Here is a 22,740-nt window from a genome sequence, read left to right as displayed (position 1 = left end):
CTTCTGGATCATCCAAATGCACTCTAGCAAACTTCAGACGTGCCTGGACATGTACTGGCTTAAGCAGGGGGACACGTCTGGCACTGCAGGATTTGAGTCCCTGGCGGCGTAGTGTGTTACTGATGGTAGGCTTTGTTACTTTGGTCCCAGCTCTCTGCAGGTCATTCACTAGGTCCCCCCGTGTGGTTCTGGGATTTTTGCTCACCGTTCTTGTGATCATTTTGACCCCACGGGGTGAGATCTTGCGTGGAGCCCCAGATCGAGGGAGATTATCAGTGGTCTTGTATGTCTTCCATTTCCTAATAATTGCTCCCACAGTTGATTTCTTCAAACCAAGCTGCTTACCTATTGCAGATTCATTCTTCCCAGCCTGGTGCAGGTCTACAATTTTGTTTCTGGTGTCCTTTGACAGCTCTTTGGTCTTGGCCATAGTGGAGTTTGGAGTGTGACTGTTTGAGGTTGTGTACAGGTGTCTTTTATACAGATAACAAGTTCAAACAGGTGCCATTAATACAGGTAACGAGTGGAGGACAGAGGAGCCTCTTAAAGAAGAAGTTACAGGTCTGTGAGAGCCAGAAATCTTGCTTGTTTGTAGGTGACCAAATACTTATTTTCCACCATAATTTGCAAATAAATTCATTAAAAATCCTACAATGTGATTTTCTGGATTTTTTTTCTCATTTTGTCTGTCATAGTTGACGTGTACCTATGATGAAAATGACAGGCCTCTCTCATCTTTTTAAGTGGGAGAACTTGCACAATTGGTGGCTGACTAAATACTTTTTTTCCCCACTGTACATGACATAGACACACGCATACACACACAAACACACCTCCTCTCCTCTCTTCTCCCCCTCTTATCTCCCCTCCTCTCCTCTCCTCTCCTCTCCCCTCCTCTCCTCTCCTCTCCTCTCCCTCTCCTCTCCTCTCCTCTCCTTTCCTCTCCTCCCCCCTCCTCTCCCCTCCCCTCCTCTCCTTTATTTTCCTTGCCTGTCCTCTCCCCCTCCTCTCCACTCCCCTCCTTTCCTTTCCTCCCCCCTCTTCTCTCCCCTCCCTCCCTCCCCTCCTCTCCTCTCCTCTCCTCTCCTCTCCTCTCCTCTCCTCTCCTCTCCTCTCCTCTCCTCTCCTCTCCTCTCCTCTCTCTCCTCTCCTCTCCTCTCCTCTCCTTTCCTCTCCTCCCCCCTCCCCTCCCCTCCCCTCCTCTCCTTTATTTTCCTTGCCTCTCCTCTCCCCCTCCTCTCCCCTCCTTTCCTCTCCTCCCCCTCTTCTCTCCCTCCCCTCCCCTCCCCTCCCCCTCCCCTCCCCTCTCCTCTCCTCTCCTCTCCTCTCCTCTCCTCTCCCTCTCCTCTCCTCTCCTCTCCTCTCCTCTCCTCTCCTCTCCTCTCCTCTCCTCTCCCCCTCCTCTCCTCTCCCCCACCTCTCCTCTCCTCTCCTCTCCTCTCCTCTCCTCTCCTCTCCTCTCCTCTCCTCTCCTCTCCTCTCCTCTCCTCTCCTCTCCTCTCCTCTCCTCTCCTCTCCTTTCCCCTCCTTTCCTCTCCTCCCCCCTCTTCTCTCCCCTCCTTTCCTCTCCCCTCCTTCCCCCCCTCCCCAGGTGTTCAGCTGTGCTGGCGGTCCAGTGTGTGACAGGTGGGCTCTGGAAGTTTCCCATCAGCCTCATCTCCACCGAGCCGCAGGTTGATGATGTCATCACCATTAACGCTGCAGGGCTCCACAAGACCTCTGCTGTGGGCTTCAGACTGACCAGCCAGACCAGGTCAAGCTGTGTGTCTATGTGTGTGTGTTTGTGTGTTTCTCTGACCCTTACCCTATCTACACTACCAGTCAAAAGTTTGGACACACCTACTCATTCAAGGGTTTTTCTTTATTTTTACTATTTTTTACATTGTAGAATAATAGTGAAGACATCAAAACTATGAAATAACACATATGGATGTATTTGTATGTATTAACCAAACAAGTGTTAAACAAATCAAAATATATTTTATATTTGAGATTCTTCAAATAGCCACGCTTTGCCTTGATGACAGCTTTGCACACTCTTGGCATTCTCTCAACCAGCTTCACCTGGAATGCTTTTCCAACAGTCTTGAAGGAGTTCCCACATATGCTTAGCACTTGTTGGCTGCTTTTCCTTCAGTCTGCCATCCGACTCATCCCAAACCATCTCAATTGGGTTGAGGTCGGGGGATTGTGGAGGCCAGGTCATCTGATGCAGCACTCCATCACTCTGTATGTGTGTGCGTGTTTCTCTGACCCTTACCTTATCTGTGTGTGTGTGTGTGTGTGTGTGTGTGTGTGTGTGTGTGTGTGTGTGTGTGTCTGCATGTCTATGTGTCAGGTACCCAGAGCCGTTCACAGCAGGGTTCCTGCCAGGTGGGGGCAGTGAGTTCCAGGTGTGTCCGTCCTCAGGTGAGCTCCTCCCAGTGGGGTCAGCCGGTACCCTCCTCACCGTCTCCTTCACCGCCTCCATGTACAGCAAGAGACACCACGCTACGCTGCTGGTCCAGGTATATCTGTCTAATATCACACACACACTACACTCTTAGAAAACAAAGGTGCTATCTAGAACCTAAAAGGGTTATTTGGCTGTCCCCATAGGAGAACCCTTTGAAGAACCCTTTTTGGTTCCAGGTAGAACCCTTTTGGGTCCATGTAGAACCCTTTTGGGTTCCATGTAGAAAGAGGGTTCTTTCTACAGAGGGTTATTTTTACATAGAACCCAAAAGAGTTCTACCTGGAACCAAAAAGGGTTATCCTACGGAGAAAGCCGAAGAACCCTTTTGGAAGCCTTTTTTCTAAGAGTGTAGGGTAAGGGTCAGAGCAACACATATAGACACACACACCTCACTGATTGACAGCTGCTTGTCCCTCCCCCAGACAGCAGACACACACACCTCACTGATTGACAGCTGCTTGTCCCTCCCCCAGACAGCAGACACACACACACCTCACTGATTGACAGCTGCTTGTCCCTCCCCCAGACAGCAGACACACACACACCTCACTGATTGACAGCTGCTTGTCCCTCCCCCAGACAGCAGACATGCAGTGGACGTACGAGGTGAAAGGAACCACGCCTGCTTACACCCCGCCCAGCTCTGCCTCCTCCAATGGGAACACCTCCTCCAGGGAACTCCCTCCCACTGATGTCCGCCAGAGGAACTTTGTGTCCCGGAACCTTCAGCTCCCTGCCATGGCTAACTCCTCCCCCATCAAACACAAAGCCTCCGCCTCGCAGATCAGATAGAGAGATCATTCTCACAGTACACACACACACACACACCACACCCCCACCCCATTTCTGTGTCATTTACATTATTAGGGCATCCTTATAGTACATTCCTGTATTTAAATCACTATCTCTAGACAATTCGGTACACTCCTGTGTCATTGAAATGATCATACAGGAGGATGGAATAATTAAAGTGCATGTACTTCACCTCATTGTCATAATTTGATTTCTGTTGACCTCTGGCCATATGGACATTCTTTCATGCACTTGACAAGACTTTGGAGATGTTCTCAGTCTGTTCTCAAACGAGCTGTGTGTGTGAAATGCCTGTGGGGGTGAAAACCATCTTCTGATCCAGTGCAGTGAACCAGGGGCCTTTCTCTCACCATGAATTCCAAGACGGATTATCTCCCCTCTCATTTCTTAGCCTGTCATTTATTCTTAACCGGATGAAATAACAAACTCTGGTTGAGAGAGAGAGAGAGAGAGAGAGAGAGAGAGAGAGAGAGAGAGAGAGAGAGAGAGAGAGAGAGAGAGAGAGAGAGAGAGAGAGAGAGAGAGAGAGAGAGAGGAGAGAGAGAGAGAGAGAGAGAGAGAGAGAGAGAGAGAGAGAGAGAGAGAGAGAGAGAGAGAGAGAGAGAGAGAGAGAGAGAGAGAGAGAGAGAGAGAGAGAGAGAGAGAGAGAGAGGAGAGAGAGAGAGAGAGAGAGAGAGAGAGAGAGAGAGAGAGAGAGAGAGAGAGAGAGAGAGAGAGAGAGAGAGAGAGAGAGAGAGAGAGAGAGAGAGAGAGAGAGAGAGAGAGAGAGAGAGAGAGAGAGAGAGAGAGAGAGAGCCACATAATCTAATTTAATGTAATTTATTTTGTTCCGTTTCCTGGATGGAGGCAGCATTAATATTCACATGTATTGATTATATTAGAGCGTAGGCTGTTAAAAGGCCATTTGGATTAGGGAACAGATTGATCCTGGATGGAGATTAGAAGGAAAACAGCAAAGTCATTCTCTGAATAATAGACTGCAGCAGTAGACAATATGGAGTCACATTGATATCCCTTATGGATTAACACAAACAACTGTTTATGATTGCTGAATGTAGGCTACTACAGTTGTCTGTTGTAAAGTCAATAGTGATGAACATCAGGGGATTCTGCTCCATTATCATGTGGTACTGAACTCTACCTGAGACTGTCTCGTTATCATGTGGTACTGAACTCTACCTGAGACTGTCTCTGTCCATTATCATGTGGGACTGAACTCTACCTGAGACTGTCTCTGTCCATTATCATGTGGTACTGAACTCTACCTGAGACTGTCTCTGTCCATTATCATGTGGGACTGAACTCTACCTGAGACTGTCTCTGTCCATTATCATGTGGTACTGAACTCTACCTGAGACTGTCTCTGTCCATTATCATGTGGTACTGAACTCTACCTGAGACTGTCTCTGTCCATTATCATGTGGTACTGAACTCCACCTGAGACTGTCTCTGTCCATTATCATGTATTACTGAACTCTGCCTGAGCAGAGAAGGGCCTGCTGTTGAGATCACAAGAGGAAAGTGGATGGTACCAGTGTATGGCTCTAGCTGACAGCTAGACAGGCTTCAGACAGCGACAGAGTTCAGCCTGCACTGAACCAGCAGGGTGGACAAGGGTAGACGGAGCTCCGAGCATCGAATTCCGAGAGTGTATATCACCTGTGAGAGTGATTAGCCAATCACGGCCGGGCACACACTCCCACCGAAGCGGCTGTCTCGCTCTTTGATGTGAAATGTAATTAATGCTGCAAAGCCTCTCTCCTCACAGTCAGTATCCCCTGCTGTAAACGACAGGAGAGAGAGAGAGAGCGAGAGAGAGAGAGAGAGAGAGAGAGAGAGAGAGAGAGAGAGAGAGAGAGAGAGAGAGAGAGAGAGAGAGAGGAGAGAACAAAACAAGCAGCTCAACTTTAGAGCTTTCATCCCTCTCAGTTGAGCTCTCTTCTGTCTCTCTGTCTCCACGCACTGATGACTTCTGTAGCCTCTTTCCTTTTATCCTCAGGGTTCCTGCCTTACTGAGATATATCCCTGGCTGTGTTTCATAAGGAAGTATGTATGCGTGTGTGTGTCAATACAATCAAACTAGCAAGGGCAATGATCACAAGTCAGTCATAACGTGGCTAATATGCTAGCGTATCTATTTATGTAGCAAGCTAAAAACACAGAGCCTAACTTTAGCTAGATAGCTAGCTGCTAGAGGAAGTAATGTCATTGGAGGAGTGGGTGACTGAGTGACTGACTTTTTCCCCTCGTATCGTTTTTCGGTGGCTACACAGCTAGAGATACACGTGTCATTTGGTTAGCTAGCAAAAAATGTGAATTGCTTTGCTAGCTAGCTTTGCTGAATTACTTTTTTCCAATAAGCACATCTCTTGCGTTCGCAAATTCACTCTGGCTAGCTATCTACTCTGATTTCAGAGCACTCTCGTCTGAGTGTGCCAGAGAGAAGAACAACTGATGAATTTACGAATGCTCAACACCCGCTGAACATGACTGGTGTCAGTAAACGTAGGCAAAAAAAGTAATAGTTAGTCAAGAATGCTCTAGATAACATGTAAACAGCCTAACCAGCTCTGCTACGGTTAGGCTGTTTACAGTGAGGTGTTCTCTCATTTGTGTCTGGAAGTAGCTAGCTAGCAAGCTAGCCAACTTCCGCCAGTAAGCTTGGGTGCTTGGTTGGGACAATGCAGGCAAGCTGCAGAAGGATGAGCAAGCTATTTCCCATCGTTTATCAGTGGACTTTTGACGGACAACTAGCTGAAAAAGTTTGAGAGGGTTTATCTAATGTTCCTTCGTTAGATTTTAGCTCATCTTGTTCCGGCTAGCATTAGTTGTTGATCTTGTTGTTGTTGTTGTGCATATAGGGAAAGACAGCCTACCTTTTTATGGTTGTTTGATCAATAGGACTGTAAAGTTCCCAATTGTAAGAGGACTCCCGTGGTATTTAGCTACATACAGTATTTGCAGAAATCCATTCAAGTGTATTTTGTGGCTTTTGCCGAATGCACTGTTGCAACTTCATGTAAAAACACAGTCCAGTTCAAAGTGAATGATGGCAGGCCAGTGTGGCAAATGGCTTGTTTGCATAAAGGCATACTGTAGCTCTGATTGGCTAAGGCGCACCGGTCTGCGTAGACTCTGGTCCTGGACAAGACAGATGTTTTTATTAAGTTTTTATTTACTGCAGTGTCTATTAATTGTCCAAATGCACGGCCGCCTTCCCACACTATATTGCTATAGAATTTTCACAAATGCCTTAGTATACGTAATTCCCAAACATTCTAAGAATTTATGAAAATGTGAAAATGACCATATCTAAGTGCTCGCTTATCAGAAAATGTAAAACAAATAAGTGTAATATTCTTCCTGGGAATGTATATGAACAGATTTTAATAAGATTTCATGTTGCTAAAATGCTGTCAGTTCCACTTTAAGGTTAGGTTTAGGCGTTAGGGTTAGGTTTAGGGTTTGGGGTTAAGGTTAGGGTTAGGTTAAGGGTTCGGGAAAATATAATTTTGAATGGGAACACATTTTTACTCCCCAAAAACATGGCTGTGTGTTGCTTGTGTGTGTGTCTGTGTGTGTGTCTGTGCGCGTGCGTGTGTGTGTGTGTGTGTGTGTGTGTGTGTGTGTGTGTGTGTGTGTGTGTGTGTGTGTGTGTGTGTGTGTGTGTGTGTGTGTGTGTGTGTGTGTGTGTGGTGACGTTTACACAAGTACAGACACTTAAGAGTCAATCCAGCACCATGGACATCGAAGGAATCGGACTTCAGCACCACCAGATAGTGGACAGCAATAGTCTCCGGTGCAGACTCCCCACTGAGAGAATCCCTGAAGATTCTGTAACCTACATAAAAAGACCTAACCAGAGAGGACGCTAAAAATATGCATTCAGCCCTATATATATGTATTCTGTGAGGAATGACTGTACCACATATATTACCTCCCCCTGTGTTCTAGAATATATCCATCCCATTGCTGAGTATCCACCTCATTTTCGAACGCTTTTTAAACACGGAAGCCACACGCGGAAACCATGGATAGCCTACATCTTCCTCCGCCCTCATGCATTATCATAATTAATATGCGTGCCACTAGAAATCCCTACATTAGCATGTTTTTGTTAGCCGAAACATCCTGACAAACTACAACATATTATTGGCCTTATGTGCCTGGACCTTGTAGACTAAATTGCCGAGAAAAAAAACCCATAACTGATCCAATCAGGCAGGGTAGATGCAGTTATTTCAAAATGAGTACCGGGATGCATTCAAAACGCCTGGCTTTTGAGCGGTTATTCAAATGGCATAGGCTATTCACTGCAGTTTACAGCCTATACTAGAGTTTTGTACTCACTTGAAAACAATAATAACATTATTCATTACATTGTGTTGTTGTAGCCTAGGTGGGATACATTTCTTGTCCCTAAAAACCTGAAACATATGGTAGGTTTCCTGAAACATATGGTAGGTTTTCCAGCTGCACATCCGGGGCGGGGACCGGGAGGGAGCGCACATAGTGTAGCTACCTATGATTTCGTTATCTGATAAGCTTGTTTTATTTTGCTGTGTAAATTGACTTGATATAGTCACTGCAGTATTAAGCCTAACATTGAGCTTATGAATGATGGTCAAATATGCATACACTTCTACTCACGCTATAGGCTACATCTCAAGCATGTCTGTGTTCTGTTGCGCAATTACGCACCTGGCCTCTCCACTGCCATGGCTATTCCACTTAAATCGTGTGGCGTCCCAGGAAAAGACAGACTACAAAAGCTTTTCGGACACTTATTTCAACTTTTTTCCCCCCGCCTACTAACAGCCTATTGGAGGAGAGATGCACGCTTGCTCTTGCTTGCGGAATGTAAAATAGGCTACAGCATTAAGAACCGGCACCCCTTCAAATTAGTGGATTCAGCTATTTCAGCCACGCCAGTTGCTGACAGGTGTATAAAATCGAGCACACAGACATGCAATCAATCTCCATAGACAAACATTGGCAGTAGAATGGCCTTACTGAAGAGCTCAGTGACTTTCAACGTGGCACCGTCATAGGATGCCACCTTTCCAACAAGTCAGTTCGTCAAATGTCTGCCCTGCTAGACCTGCCCCGGTCAACTGTAAGTGCTGTTATTGTGAAGTGGAAACGTCTAGGAGCAACAAGCGCGAAGTGGCAGGCCACACAAGCTCACAGAACGGGCCCACCGAGTGCTGAAGCGACGTCAGCACAAGAACCTGGAGCTTCATGAAATGGGTTTCCATGGCAGCCTCACACAAAACCAAGATCACCCTGCGCAATGCCAAGCGTCGGCTGGAACGGCTGGAACGGTGTAAAGCTTGACGCCATTTGATTCAATGGAGCAATGGAAACGCGTTCTCTGGAGTGATGAATCATGCTTCACCATCTGGCAGTCAGACGGACGAATTTGGGTTTGGCTGATGCCAGGAGAACGCTACCTGCCCCAATGCTTAGTGTCAACTGTAAAGTTTGGCGGAGGAGGAATAACGGTCTGGGGTTGTTTTTCATGGTTCAGGCTAGGCCCCTTAGTTCCAGTGAAGGGAACCCTACAGCATACAATGACATTCTAGATGATTTCTTGATTCCAACTTTGTGGCAACCGTTTGGGGAAGGCCCTTTCCTGTTTCAGCATGACAATGCCCCAGTGCACAAAGCGAGGTTCATACAGAAATGTTTTGTTGAGATTGGTGTGGAAGAACTTGACTGGCCTGCACAGAGCCCTGAGCTCAACCCCATCGAACACCTTTGGGATGAATTGGAATTCCGACTGCGGAGCCAGGCCTAATCGCCCAACATCAGTGCCCGACCTCACTAATGCTCTTGTGGCTGAATGGAAGCAAGTCTCCGCAGCAATGTTCCAACATCTAATGGAAAGCCTTCCCAGAAGAGTGGAGGCTGTTATGAGATGTTCGAAGAGCAGGTGTCCACATACTTTTGGTCATGTAGTGTACCTTTTTGGTCCTTCTAAACTGTCGAGAATAGACCCAAACTGATCCAAATGGTTGCATAATCAGTTCTAGGCTGTAGGCCAGTTACAGTGGGGGGGAGTATTTAGTCAGCCACCAATTGTGCAAGTTCTCCCACTTAAAAAGATGAGAGAGGCCTGTAATTTTCATCATAGGTACACGTCAACTATGACAGACAAAATGAAAAGAAAAAAATCCAGAAAATCACATTGTAGGATTTTTAATTTATTTATTTGCAAATTATGGTGGAAAATAAGTATTTGGTCAATAACAAAAGTTTCTCAATACTTTGTTATATACCCTTTGTTGGCAATGACACAGGTCAAACGTTTTCTGTAAGTCATCACAAGGTTTTCACACACTGTTGCTGGTATTTTGGCCCATTCCTCCATGCAGATCTCCTCTAGAGCAGTGATGTTTTGGGGCTGTCGCTGGGCAACACGGACTTTCAACTCCCTCCAAAGATTTTCTATGGGGTTGAGATCTGGAGACTGGCTAGGCCACTCCAGGACCTTGAAATGCTTCTTACGAAGCCACTCCTTCGTTGCCCGGGCGGTGTGTTTGGGATCATTGTCATGCTGAAAGACCCAGCCACGTTTCATCTTCAATGCCCTTGCTGATGGAAGGAGGTTTTCACTCAAAATCTCACGAAACATGGCCCCATTCATTCTTTCCTTTACACGGATCAGTCAACCTGGTCCCTTTGCAGAAAAACAGCCCCAAAGCATGATGTTTCCACCCCCATGCTTCACAGTAGGTATGGTGTTCTTTGGATGCAACTCAGCATTCTTTGTCCTCCAAACACGACGAGTTGAGTTTTTACAAAAAAGTTATATTTTGGTTTCATCTGACCATATGACATTCTCCCAATCCTCTTCTGGATCATCCAAATGTACTCTAGCAAACTTCAGACGGGCCTGGACATGTACTGGCTTAAGCAGGGGGACACGTCTGGCACTGCAGGATTTGAGTCCCTGGCGGCGTAGTGTGTTACTGATGGTAGGCTTTGTTACTTTGGTCCCAGCTCTCTGCAGGTCATTCACTAGGTCCCCCCGTGTGGTTCTGGGATTTTTGCTCACCGTTCTTGTGATCATTTTGACCCCACGGGGTGAGATCTTGCGTGGAGCCCCAGATTGAGGGAGATTATCAGTGGTCTTGTATGTCTTCCATTTCCTAATAATTGCTCCCACAGTTGATTTATTCAAACCAAGCTGCTTACCTATTGCAGATTCAGTCTTCCCAGCCTGGTGCAGGTCTAGAATTTTGTTTCTGGTGTCCTTTGACAGCTCTTTGGTCTTGGCCATAGTGGAGTTTGGAGTGTGACTGTTTGAGGTTGTGGACAGGTGTCTTTTATACTGATAACAAGTTCAAACAGGTGCCATTAATACAGGTAACGAGTGGAGGACAGAGGAGCCTCTTAAAGAAGAAGTTACAGGTCTGTGAGAGCCAGAAATCTTGCTTGTTTGTAGGTGACCAAATACTTATTTTCCACCATAATTTGCAAATAAATTCATTAAAAATCCTACAATGTGATTTCTGGATTTTGTTTTCTCATTTTGTCTGTCATAGTTGACGTGTACCTATGATGAAAATTACAGGCCTCTCTCATCTTTTTAAGTGGGAGAACTTGCACAATTGGTGGCTGACTAAATGCTTTTTTACCCCACTGTATTTAGTTATGAAACAAAACAGGACGTTAGAGCGGTTATTTAAATTAGCCTACATCACTGCAGTTGACAGCCTATGGACAGTAATTGTGCACTCACTTGATAGCAATAATACATTCCTCGTTGCACTGTGTTGTTGTAGCCCAGGTATAATAATTGTCTTGTTTAAAAACGTAGGTCTAATCAATAGTGGAGCTTTGCGTGCCCAGGGACCACAGAGCGCAGCCTGGAGGAACGCACTACAGATTTGTCATTTCATAATTCGTTATATTTTTTCTTGCACTTTGACAGGTTAATATTTAGCCTATAGCCCTAATATTTAGCTAATGAATGGCCTAATATCTGGCTAATATTTCGCTTCTTACTTCGGCTACACATCTCTAGTCTCTCTCTCTTCCAGCTGTTCCCGTGCGCAACAGGCTATAGGCTACGCAAGCCTCTACGCAATAGCCATTCATTTTCTCATGAAATCCCAGGAAAGCTATAGGCTACAAATGCTATAGGACATTTATTTTAATACTTTTTAAAATACTAAGCCTAATAGCCTATTCGGGAATAGAAGCAGGCTTGCTTATACTAATTGCTGAATGTAAAACAGGCCTACAGCATAGAAAATGCATTTCGGGGAAGGTTCAGGAGAGAAAGTGCATTGGTGTGATTGATCACTTTGGCCGGTTATGATAACATTGTTGCACTGATGCATTGCAAATAGTTGCACAGGACATAGTCTAGATGAGCACAGTGAAAAAGAAGACCCAAAGGAATTGACAACCATTAGAAAATGAATATCACCTGCAAACCATTTGAGCAAAGAGGCAATTACATGCTGTAAAAGATTCGCAGGCTCGGGGTTTGTTGTTGAATTGCTACATTTAAATACAAGTTAGGCTACTATATTATTTTTCATTATCCCTACATGTACATTGAAGTTTGCAGTTGTCACTATGACAATGAACACACCCTGAAATCACTGAATGGTCTGAACCAGTATCTGTGCGTTAGAGACCTCATGAATGGTCTGAACCAGTATCTGTGCGTTAGAGACCTCATTAATGGTCTGAACCAGTATCTGTGCGTTAGAGACCTCATGAATGGTCTGAACCAGTATCTGTGTGTTAGAGACCTCATGAATGGTCTGAACCAGTATATGTGTGTTAGAGACCTCATGAATGGTCTGAACCAGTATCTGTGCGTTAGATACCTCATGAATGGTCTGAACCAGTATCTGTGCGTTAGAGACCTCATGAATGGTCTGAACCAGTATCTGTGCGTTAGAGACCTCATGAATGGTCTGAACCAGTATCTGTGCGTTAGAGACCTCATGAATGGTCTGAACCAGTATCTGTGCGTTAGATACCTCATGAATGGTCTGAACCAGTATCTGTGCGTTAGAGACCTCATGAATGGTCTGAACCAGTATCTGTGCGTTAGAGACCTCATGAATGGTCTGAACCAGTATCTGTGCGTTAGAGACCTCATGAATGGTCTGAACCAGTATCTGTGCGTTAGAGACCTCATGAATGGTCCTGTGTTACCAACTTCTTAATAGGCAGTGTGCAGTAGGATGCGTTGATCAGTTGATTGACAGGCGCAGCACTGTAGAACGGTAAACGATCAACTTTCCTCTAGTGTGGATGCTCACCAATGTTTTATAGTTATGTAGCCTATAGTTTATCATAGTTATCGTTATAGTTATTGGTTTGGTGGATGGTTCTTAACTCGTACACAACACAATTAACGTAATTATCACAACATAACTACTAGTAGGTCTAGCTAACGTTAGCGAACTTGAAATAAATATAAAATTACACTTACACTTGTTTACTTGACTTTTATACTCTATAAATTGACTCCTTTAAATAATTTACTCTAGCAAGTTTGCCACCGGCGCGCTGCAGTAGGTAAGTAAAGCGAAAGTCGAATCCATAACTTCCGCTGTTTGGCTGTGCCCATAGCATCGTTCGGAATGAGGTGGATTCTATCTGTTCTGTTAGTCAGAATGCCCGCTCTACAGTGTTTTCCTGGCTCTGCTCTGGCGGGTTCTCTGCTTGTTTGTCCAGATGATTTGTGGTCTCCAGGGCTCCATCTGGTTCTCTGCTTGTTTGTCCAGATGATTTGTGGTCTCCAGGGCTCCACCTGGTTCTCTGCTTGTTTGTCCAGATGATTTGTGGTCTCCAGGGCTCCACCTGGTTCTCTGCTTGTTTGTCCAGATGATTTGTGGTCTCCATGGCTCCATCTGGTTCTCTGCTTGTTTGTCCAGATTATTTGTGGGCTCCAGGGCTCCATCTCGTTCGCTGCTTGTTTGTCCAGATTGTGGTCTCCAGGGCTCCACCTGGTTCTATGCTTGTTTGTCCAGATTGTGGTCTCCAGGGCTCCATCTGGTTCTCTGCTTGTTTGTCCAGATGATTTGTGGTCTCCATGGCTCCATCTGGTTCTCTGCTTGTTTGTCCAGATTATTTGTGGTCTCCAGGGCTCCATCTCGTTCGCTGCGTGTTTGTCCAGATTGTGGTCTCCAGGGCTCCACCTGGTTCTATGCTTGTTTGTCCAGATTATTTGTCGTCTCCAGGGCTCCATCTCGTTCGCTGCTTGTTTGTCCAGATTGTGGTCTCCAGGGCTCCATCTAGTTCTCTGCTTATTTGTCCAGATGATTTGTGGTCTCCAGGGCTCTCTCTATTGATTTATCCTCAAGCCTAATGGGTGACTCACTGATGATTCCCTCCCTTAATCCACAGCTATTACTCTCTGTGTGTGACCACACACCCTGTGTCTCCACCGTGCCTGCACCCACTGTGTGTGTGTGTGTGTGTGTGTGTGTGTGTATGTGTGTGAGTGTGTCTGTGTGTCTCTATATTGACAAGATGCAAGCTGCAAACCCATTTTGCACCTTTCCTCAACAGCCGGCAGGTCTCGGCAGACAGTCTATTGAACCAGAAACAGAGCCTGGTGGAGTGAGGCTGAGAAAGCAGGCAGGCAGCAGGAAATGAGATATGCTAATGCAGGATCATAATAACTCCCATTATGAGACTGTTCACAGCAGGTGCTGCTGCCTGGCTGTCATGGGAACCAGGGGAAGAGAGTGAGCTCAGCATTGACTTGTAGAGAAACTACTGAGAGAAACTTCAGACTCCCAACTCCCAACTCTGGAACAATAGGCTGTTAAATGTAGACTAGAGACTCACAGTATTCTTAGTAGAACCTGGGTGACAGGCCTACTAATGTAAATCTGAGGCCCTATTACCATTCTCACATCAGTGACGAGTTCTATTTTTGCATTTATATTGGTACATGCAGTGTGTGTGTGTGTGTGTGTGTGTGTGTGTGTGTGTGTGTGCCTGACTGTCTGTCTGTCGGCTGCCTGCCTTTCTGTCTGCCTGCCTGCCAATCTGTTTCTCTGCCTGTTTGTCTGTCTAATTCTAAGTGAGTGCATGTTTATTGCAGTGTCCTTGGGAGTCTTAATGCTGAAGCAGTGACTTTCCCTCCCTTGGCTAAAATCAATGGTGTCAGCAATCTCCAGTCTCTGGCCTGTCAATAGAGTGATTGAAATCCCACTGTCACTATTACTGATGCAGAGAAACCCACATAGATTCCCCTTCCTTTGCCAGCTTTCACTTTCTACTGTAAGACCAGCGGTTTGTGGAGAGAGAGGTTCCTCCTGGGGAAAAAACACATAAAAAGACCCTGAAGACCGGTGTGTCTTGGAGAGATTTATCAGGCAGCGATGTCATTACGTCACTGCTGGAACGGAAGAGCCCGTGCGCTACACTGGCATCATCATCACATTCAGCGCAGCGGCAGAGAGGTAGGAGCGGCAGCGTTGGGAGCCTATTTTGAGAGCCGAGACTCTCATCTCCAGTGACTCCTCTAGATTCTACATGTAAACACGGATCATCGGGGAATTATAGAAGCCACAACGCGACATCAGACAGCAGCATAACTCCCTGGCGAGTCTCCCAGTCAGCGGAAACCTGCAACAATGTCTTCGTCTGTTAGCGAGACAGAGGAGGTGCGAGTCTCGGCGGCGCTGACGCCTTTGAAGTTGGTGGGACTCGTGTGCGTGTTCCTGGCGCTGTGCTTGGACGTCGGAGCCGTGATGAGCCCGGCATGGGTAACCGCCGACGACCAGTACTACCTCTCACTGTGGGAGGCGTGCTGGAAAGCGGCTTCGTCTGAGAACTGGCAGTGCAACAGCACGCTGGAGTCAGGTGGGTGAGACCCAGTCCCGCGGCCGTCATCTGTAGCCTAACCAACTAAATATGGCGCAGGATTCACCTTGGTTTGTTTGCGGTTACTGGTTTCCATTCATAAATAGTATAACCTACGGCAATATTGCTGCTATAAAGAGGGAATTGAGTGGCTGGTGTATAGTCTGGATAGGTGCCCACGCAGTAAGTTGTGCCTGTACGGAGATTCAGTTAAATCCTGTCGCCATGACAAAGCATCTCTTGTGGGTCTCTCTCTCTCTCTCTCTGACTGCCCGGTGCATCTTTCATCTCCGTCCCTCCATCATTAGTTTGACGCTGTTGAAAACACCACCTCTCCGCTCACTGGCCGCCTCACAAACAACTGCTACTTCTGTTTATGTTTGTGCTTTTATTTATTAAGACAACAGGCTGATAGTAGGATTTAGGATTTTATTTAGATCTTCATTATCTGTTTCTGTTACAGCAGCTACTTTTCCTGGGGTCCACACAGAACATAAAACATGACGTAATAAATAACTATAATAGACCAGAACAGCTCGAGGACAGAATTACATACATTTAAAATCAATATAGAAATACAAACGGTCCTGTGCTAACAAACCACTCAGGAAAAACATATGTCTTTACATAGACAAGTTATTTAGGTCAGATAGAGGAGAGGCGTTGTGTTGTGAGGTGTTGTTTTCTAGATTTAAAAAAAACTGATTCTGCTGTTTGCTTGGGACATTTTTGATGGAGGGGTTCCATGTAACCATGGCTCTATACAATACTGTGAGTTGCCTTACATTAGTTTTGGTGGCATGTCTGGTGGGGTATGTATGCCAGTGAGAACTTTATGTTACTCAAAGCTTTATTTCGATTGACAACCAAATGTTAATGTTTGCGTTATGCGTATATTGGATTATGTTCTGTTTAAATGTATGTTTATTTATTGAAATATTTATTAATTCAGTTGAATGTTTTTTTTATGTTGCATTTCAAAATGTGTTTGAGTTCGATGCCAAAATTGCTCTGCTCTAACTGTATTGTACAAACTACACTTACGTTTATGTATCTATTTATAATTTTTTTACAGTATATTTCATAGTATATTACAGTATATTACAATATATTTCATGTCATCTTGTTGATATTAGCCCTCTGTTTACAGTGACTGGCAAGATGTGCTGCTCTGTTCTGGGCCTGCTGCAGCTCTCCTAGGTCCTTATCTGCTGCTCCTCACTATAGAACCAGGCAATAGTCAAGATGTGATCAAACCAGAGCCTGCAGTACTTGTTTGGTCGAATGTGGTGTTAAAAAAAGCAGAGCATCTCGATCACAGACAGACCAAAAATATTTTATTTAAAATATGTATTTTTCTTGCCTCAGCCATGTCCCGCCCCTGTGCCTGGCTTGCAAATTCACCTACAGTTGAAACAGTTGAGCTTTCCGAATCCGTTTATCATCTAAAACCAGAATATGCACCGTTCCAGAATGATGAGATGACACGTGGTGGAACCCTTTGGGAATGGGGAACCTTATTTGCTCAATGGAGACGCGCTTTGGGAAGCGTGGGATTTCTTCCACGCCAGCTCACCAATCCAGCTGGGGTTTTTCATTCTGCTTTTGTTTTCTAGAAATTAGTCTTTGTTGAATTCCCACATATGCTCTCTCTCAGGCAGCCAGCAGCATAACTTTGAGCAGCAAATTCCCAGGGGGGCAAATGCCTGGAGATTAGTTACCAGGGCAACGGGGCACTACATTCACACAAATTATTTTGATCTGATGGGGTCTCCTTTTTCAATTACCCGTGAGGGCTAGGAAGGGGTCGACAGAACCCCTCTTCTGAGCACGTAGTCCTGTCAGTCACTTTCACAATTATAGATTTTCTATAAACAGTTTATCTAGATTTAATTCAGTTTTTCCAGTTGTTCCACTTTTTATGTTGTTATGGGGTAACCTACATTTGTTGAGTGCCATAGATGATATTTCCAGAGTCTCAGCTCTAAAGGCATATGTTGATGTTTCAATATTCTTCTCATCCACTGAAAGTGCAGCCTGGACTCATCCAGCTGTGGTTTGTGGCAGGACTCTCCCTCTCCCCATCTCGCTCTCTCTGTCTCTCTCTGTCTCTCTCTGTGTCTCTCTCTCTCTCTCTCTCTCTCTCTCTCTCTCTCTCTCTCTGTCTCTGTCTCTCTGTCTCTCTGTCTCTCTGTCTCTCTGTCTCTCTGTCTCTCTGTCTCTCTGTCTCTCTGTCTCTCTGTCTCTCTGTCTCTCTCTGTCTCTCTCTGTCTCTCTCTGTCTCTCTCTGTGTCTCTCTGTGTCTCTCTGTGTCTCTCTGTGTCTCTCTCTCTCTCTCTCTCTCTCTCTCTCTCTCTCTCTCTCTCTCTCTCTCTCTGTCTCTGTCTCTCTCTCTCTCTCTCTCTCTCTCTCTCTCTCTCTCTCTCTCTCTCTCTGTCTCTCTCTCTCCAGGGTGTGTTTGTGTGTTTCAGACAAATCAATCAGAGGAAACCGTAAGTGTCCATTTTGTAGAGAGAGAGAGAGAGTGTATCCCATGTTTTGACCGGAGGGGGTTTTCTATAATTACAATGCTACCACTTAGAAATTCAATTAAAATGTTAATAGTTTAATGACAGCTCTATCTCTTCTGTAGATCTCACTATCTGATTCAGTGCTAGGCCAACTCCAGCCCTCCAGTGTACACACACACACACAGAAACACACACACACACACACACACGCACACAGAAACACCACACACACACACACACGCACCCCAAACTCTCCAGCTAATGCATGACTAATCCACATGACAGTGATATGCTGCTGCTGTTTTATTTCCCTCCCTCCCTCCCTCGCTCCCTCCCTCCTTCCTCAATGGAGGACAGGATCATTCCTCCCCTATGTCAGGGTGTGTTTAAATAGCATGGCTAGTTTGACTGACCTATTTTTTCAGACTTTCTCCACATTGGTGAATATTTCATGTCAGACACTGATTCGTTGCGGTGCGGTCAGTCGGTCCATGTGGTAAGGCTACCTAGCTCTCTTTAAGGACAGACAGATTGGGCTTAGGGCAGACTAATCTCCTCTCCTCTCCTCTCCTCTCCTCTCCTCTCCTCTCCTCTCCTCTCCTCTCCTCTCCTCTCCTCTCCTCTCCTCTCCTCTCCTCTCCTCTCCTCTCCTCTCCTCTGCTCTAACAGAGAGAGGTTCTCAGAAGATTCTGGTCTATTTGTGGCCTCTCAATGAACACTGGAAAATAATAAGGTGTTGGTTTGCATCACACAGCCACAGTCAGAGAAAGACCTCCATGAAATAAGACCCCCTAGGACAGGGGTGTTAAACTCATTCCACGGAGGGCCGAGTGTCTGCAGGTTTTTGGTTTTTCCTTTCAATTAAGACCTAGACAACCAGATGGAGTGCTTTACTAATTAGTGATCTTAATTCATAAATCAAGTACAAGGGAGGAGTGAAAACCCGCAGACACTCGGCTCTCCATGGATTGACTTTGACATAATGTTCCCGCTGACATTAATGGAGTCAGGGACTATGGAGAGGGGGAGATATACACACACCTTTTTTATTTATTTTATATTTATTTAACTAGACAAGTCAGTTAAGAACAAATTCTTATTTACAATGACGGCCTACACCGGCCAAACCCGGATGATGCTGGGCCAATTATGCGCCGCCCTATGGGACTCCCAATCACGGCCGGTTGTGATACAGCCTGGAATCGAACCAGGGGGTCTGTAGTGACACCTCAAGCACTGAGATGCAGTGCCTTAGACCACTGCGCCACTCGGGAGCCACGCATGGGCGCATGCACACACACACACACACACACAAGCATGCACGCACATGATGCGCGCACACACACACGGATGTTTGCACAATCACAGGCAATTTAAGACACAATGTATGGATAATCTTTCATCCCTTTCCTGCCGTCAAATGACTAAATCGCCCTCTAGTGGCCTCATTGGTGGAATGTAATTAATATTTGTAATAATTTCATACTGTAATTAATAAACATTCTTTTTTTTTTTTTTTGCCGAAAATCCGGTGTTTCTATGTCAAACAGTTTTGTTATATTTCAGTCTTCTGGGATGTATATAAAGTGTAATATTGGGATGCAAACTCAAAATTGAATACATTTCAACTCCACATCTGACATGATACAGGTGTCTTCTTTTTTTAAGCCCATAACCATGTGTGTGAGGTGTATACTTTTGTTTCAAAGTAGATTTGTTTAAGACTACCAAGAAACACTCTGTGTGACCCTGATTTAGCCCACTGCAGTAAAAGGTTATTCCCTGTAAGAAGTGACCAGTCACCACCTCCCCTCAGAACCTATAATAACTCAACTGAGTGATGAGAAACATGTCCAGGTCTCTAATCCAGTCAGTCACATGCTGCTACACATTCCTTCCTTTAAATAAATCCTACTTAGGTCTAAAACCATCTAACATTGTTAGCTCCAGTGGTAGAGTGAGGTTCAACATCACATCTCAGTGAGCAGGCTTGTTTCACATGGGCTCTTCAGAGTAATTTGAGTCCATAGTCACAATTGTATTGTTTAAGTTTGTGGCTGCAGTTCTTTAAAGTGGGAACCACCATACTCACGTTAGTTTAGTGGCTGCAATTCTTGGTACCGACCACCTACATGAAGACCTCTCAGCTGTCTCTCTTTCTCTCTCTTTCACCCCTTGTAACCATTCTCCCTGCCTAGTGTCCATGTCCGCCACTGGTTCACTCCCTCTCTGACCATACCGTTCGACCACAACCCAAACACACAGTCCCTCTAACCAGCATGACTCCCTCACCCCCGGCTCTCTAACTGGCTGTGTCTTCTAATAGGCTGAGAACAGTGACCGTGGTTCACTCCCCAACTGACTGTACGGTCCGACCATAACACAACCACGTCGTCCTTTTAATAACCAGCCTGACTCCCCGGCTGTCTCTTCTAATAGGCTGAGAGCAGTGACCGTGAGAACGCTGTGACTACAGCAGAAACGCATGAAAAATGAATGAAACATAAACCACTCCTGCCCCAGGAGTAAAGTCTACTATTACCCCTCCAACGTTAGGCTACTCCTCTCTGAGTGCATACCAAATGGCACACTATTCCCTTTATAGTGCACTACCTTTGACCAGGGCTCTATGGGATACCCTATCGGCCCTGGTCAAAAGTAGTGCACTATAAAGGGAATATGATGCCATTTGGGATACAGCCTCTGGTGAATGCATAGGAACACGGTACAGTAGTGTCTGAAATGGTCCAGTTCATCTTCATCTGACCCTTTTATAAACCACTCTGACAGAGAAGAGGGGTCTCGTGGTCAGGGAAGATAAGGAACGCACAACGCTTCAAATGTTTCTCCATGTTTCATCAGGAAGGTCCTGAGTTCTTGTTGTTTTCCTCGACCCACATTGGTGGAAGAACTGTACATGCTTTCCTCCTGTAGATCTCTTCCCTCCCTCTCCCTCCCCCTCTTTCCCTCCCCCTCTCTCTCCCCCTCTTTCCCTCCCTCTCTCTCTCTCCCCCTCTTTCCCTCCCTCCCTCTCTCTCCCCCTCTTTCCCTCCCTCTCTCTCTCCCCCTCTTTCCCTCCCTCTCTCTCTCCCCCTCTTTCCCTCCCTCTCTCTCTCCCCCTCTTTCCCTCCCTCTCTCTCTCCCCCTCTTTCCCTCCCTCTCTCTCTCCCCCTCTTTCCCTCCCTCTCTCTATCTCCCCCTCTTTCTCTCTCTCTTGCTGTATGTGCTCTCTTTTTTCTCCTTCTTTCCCTCACTCCGTTTCCCTCCGACAACTTGCTGTTTCCTCCTGCTTGTGTATGCCACCTGATATCCCCTCCTCTCTGTCCTCTTTCTCTCCTTCCCTCTCTCTCTCCCTATCGCCCGTATGCTCCTCTCCGCTCTTTTCCCTCCTTCTCCACCTCCTTCCTTATCTATATATTTATTAATTTCAATTTAAGGGCTTTATTGGCATGGGAAACGTGTGTTAACATTGCCAAAGCAAGTGAAGATATTATATTATCTCTCTCCTTCTCTCTCTGTCTCTCTAGACTGGCAGATCGCCACCCTGGCCTTGTTGCTAGGCGGAGCTGCCCTTGTCCTGCTGTCCTTCCTGGTGGTCCTGGTGTCAGTGTGTATCGGCTCCCGGAGACGCTTCTACAGACCTGTCGCTGTCATGCTATTCGCTGCAGGTGGTGACCCTTAAACACACACACACACAAAGCTCCAACAGACACACACACACACAATTATTTGTCTCTATCTTTTGATATAATATTCCTTGTTAGACAGTTAATTCATACGTAATATGCATATATCCCTACCTCTTCAATATACGTATGATATATCTCTATCAGATCTCTTCTCATCTCGTTCCCTCTCCTCCAGTGGTGTTGCAGGGCTGCAGTCTGGTCCTCTACCCCATCAAGTTCATTGAGACCATCAGCTTGAGGATATACCATGAATTCAACTGGGGTTACGGCCTGGCCTGGGGCGCTACCATCTTCTCCTTCGGCGGGGGGATCCTCTACTGCCTCAACCCTAAGAACTATGAAGACTACTACTGACCCTGCTGGACTGTACCACTGTGACCCCCCCCTCTGTAGCCGCTGGCTGTAATACATATCCTATACTGTATAATGCTAATGCATGCTAGAGAGACAGGTAGACACAGAGAGACTGAGAGAGACACACACACACGCACACTTCAGCATACAGTATTTCCTGTGGAAGCAGGCAGCGGCTCTGTGTTGGGGTGGATGGATGATGTCACAGTACGTAGTACCCTCCTCTGTACTCCCTCTTCAGTCAGAGACTAACAGATAACAGACTGACCAATCAGATCACTCTATCTGTCCTCTAACCCTGGGACAAGGGACTCACTGAAGCACTGTTACCCACCAAGTATTACTTGCAAGGGATAAGGAGGAGGCTAGCCTCGGCAAACCCAGAAGGTAGGTAAGTAGTCTGTCCCCGAGAGATTAGGATGATGCTGACTGGAAAACAGACCTTGTCTTCTCACTGGTAGGCAGAGACAGACTGGGATGACCAACACTGGTAGCATGAGGAAGAGATCCAATGGCCCACAGGACACCACTGTGGTCTACAGTATTTCTCCATGGAGGAAAGAAGCAGTGCACTCTACCACTTGCTACATTTGGGGTCAATTTCATTTAAATTCCAGTCAATTCAGGAAGTACAATTCCAATTCTCTTCAAATACTATTCAATCAGGAATTGGAATTTGGTTTACTTTCTGAATTGATTGGAATTGAAATGGAATTGACCCCAACCCTGGTGAAGACGAGGTTTGCTCCGTCCCAATCCTCCAAAACAGGGGGTTTCCTTCCTGTCTTCATAGCCAGTGAGGAGCACAGAGACAGACAGGGAGCCGTTGAAGACCGTTTAGGACATAGCCCAGTAATGTGGTACTTGTCTGTAGCTTATGTGGTCTGTCTTATCACAGCTTTGTAAGGTTTTTGCTATGTAGAAATGTTACGTGGTCTAGAAGAGGAGACATACAGTTAGCTTAGTTTCTGTCTGGTAACACATTTAGTTGTCCAACAATAATCCAATGAAATGTAACCACACAAATAAAATCTTATTATTTGAAGGGACATCCCACAGTAGATTGAGG

General features: G+C 45.8%; 2 protein-coding genes across 4 annotated transcripts in view; both read left to right on the top strand.

Moving 5' to 3' along the window:
• LOC121586507 (cilia- and flagella-associated protein 47-like) overlaps positions 1 to 3,439 on the top strand; it is a 63,054-nt gene extending 59,615 nt beyond the window's left edge. For 2 of the 3 annotated variants that reach the window (XM_045209646.1, XM_041903242.2), the window contains exons 58-60: positions 1,592 to 1,771; positions 2,339 to 2,507; positions 3,035 to 3,439. In XM_045209646.1, the coding sequence (XP_045065581.1) occupies positions 1,592 to 1,771; positions 2,339 to 2,507; positions 3,035 to 3,247 (562 nt within the window). In that variant the 3' untranslated portion in view covers positions 3,248 to 3,439. The remainder of the gene's footprint in view (positions 1 to 1,591; positions 1,772 to 2,338; positions 2,508 to 3,034) is intronic. The other variant, XM_045209647.1, reaches the window with a different exon arrangement.
• An 11,214-nt stretch (positions 3,440 to 14,653) lies between these two features.
• Positions 14,654 to 22,732, top strand: LOC123482265 (transmembrane protein 47). Its single transcript, XM_045209339.1, has 3 exons — positions 14,654 to 15,118; positions 21,156 to 21,296; positions 21,493 to 22,732. The coding sequence occupies exons 1-3, from the start codon at positions 14,890 to 14,892 to the stop codon at positions 21,669 to 21,671; spliced, it is 549 nt and encodes a 182-aa protein (XP_045065274.1). The 5' UTR covers positions 14,654 to 14,889; the 3' UTR covers positions 21,672 to 22,732.
• The last annotated feature ends 8 nt before the right edge of the window (positions 22,733 to 22,740 follow it).

This window comes from Coregonus clupeaformis, chromosome 30 (genome assembly GCF_020615455.1).
Source record: "Coregonus clupeaformis isolate EN_2021a chromosome 30, ASM2061545v1, whole genome shotgun sequence".
NCBI lineage: Eukaryota > Metazoa > Chordata > Actinopteri > Salmoniformes > Salmonidae > Coregonus > Coregonus clupeaformis.
The sequence above is the reverse complement of the archived record's forward strand: the minus strand, read 5'-3'. Positions and strand labels throughout refer to the sequence as shown.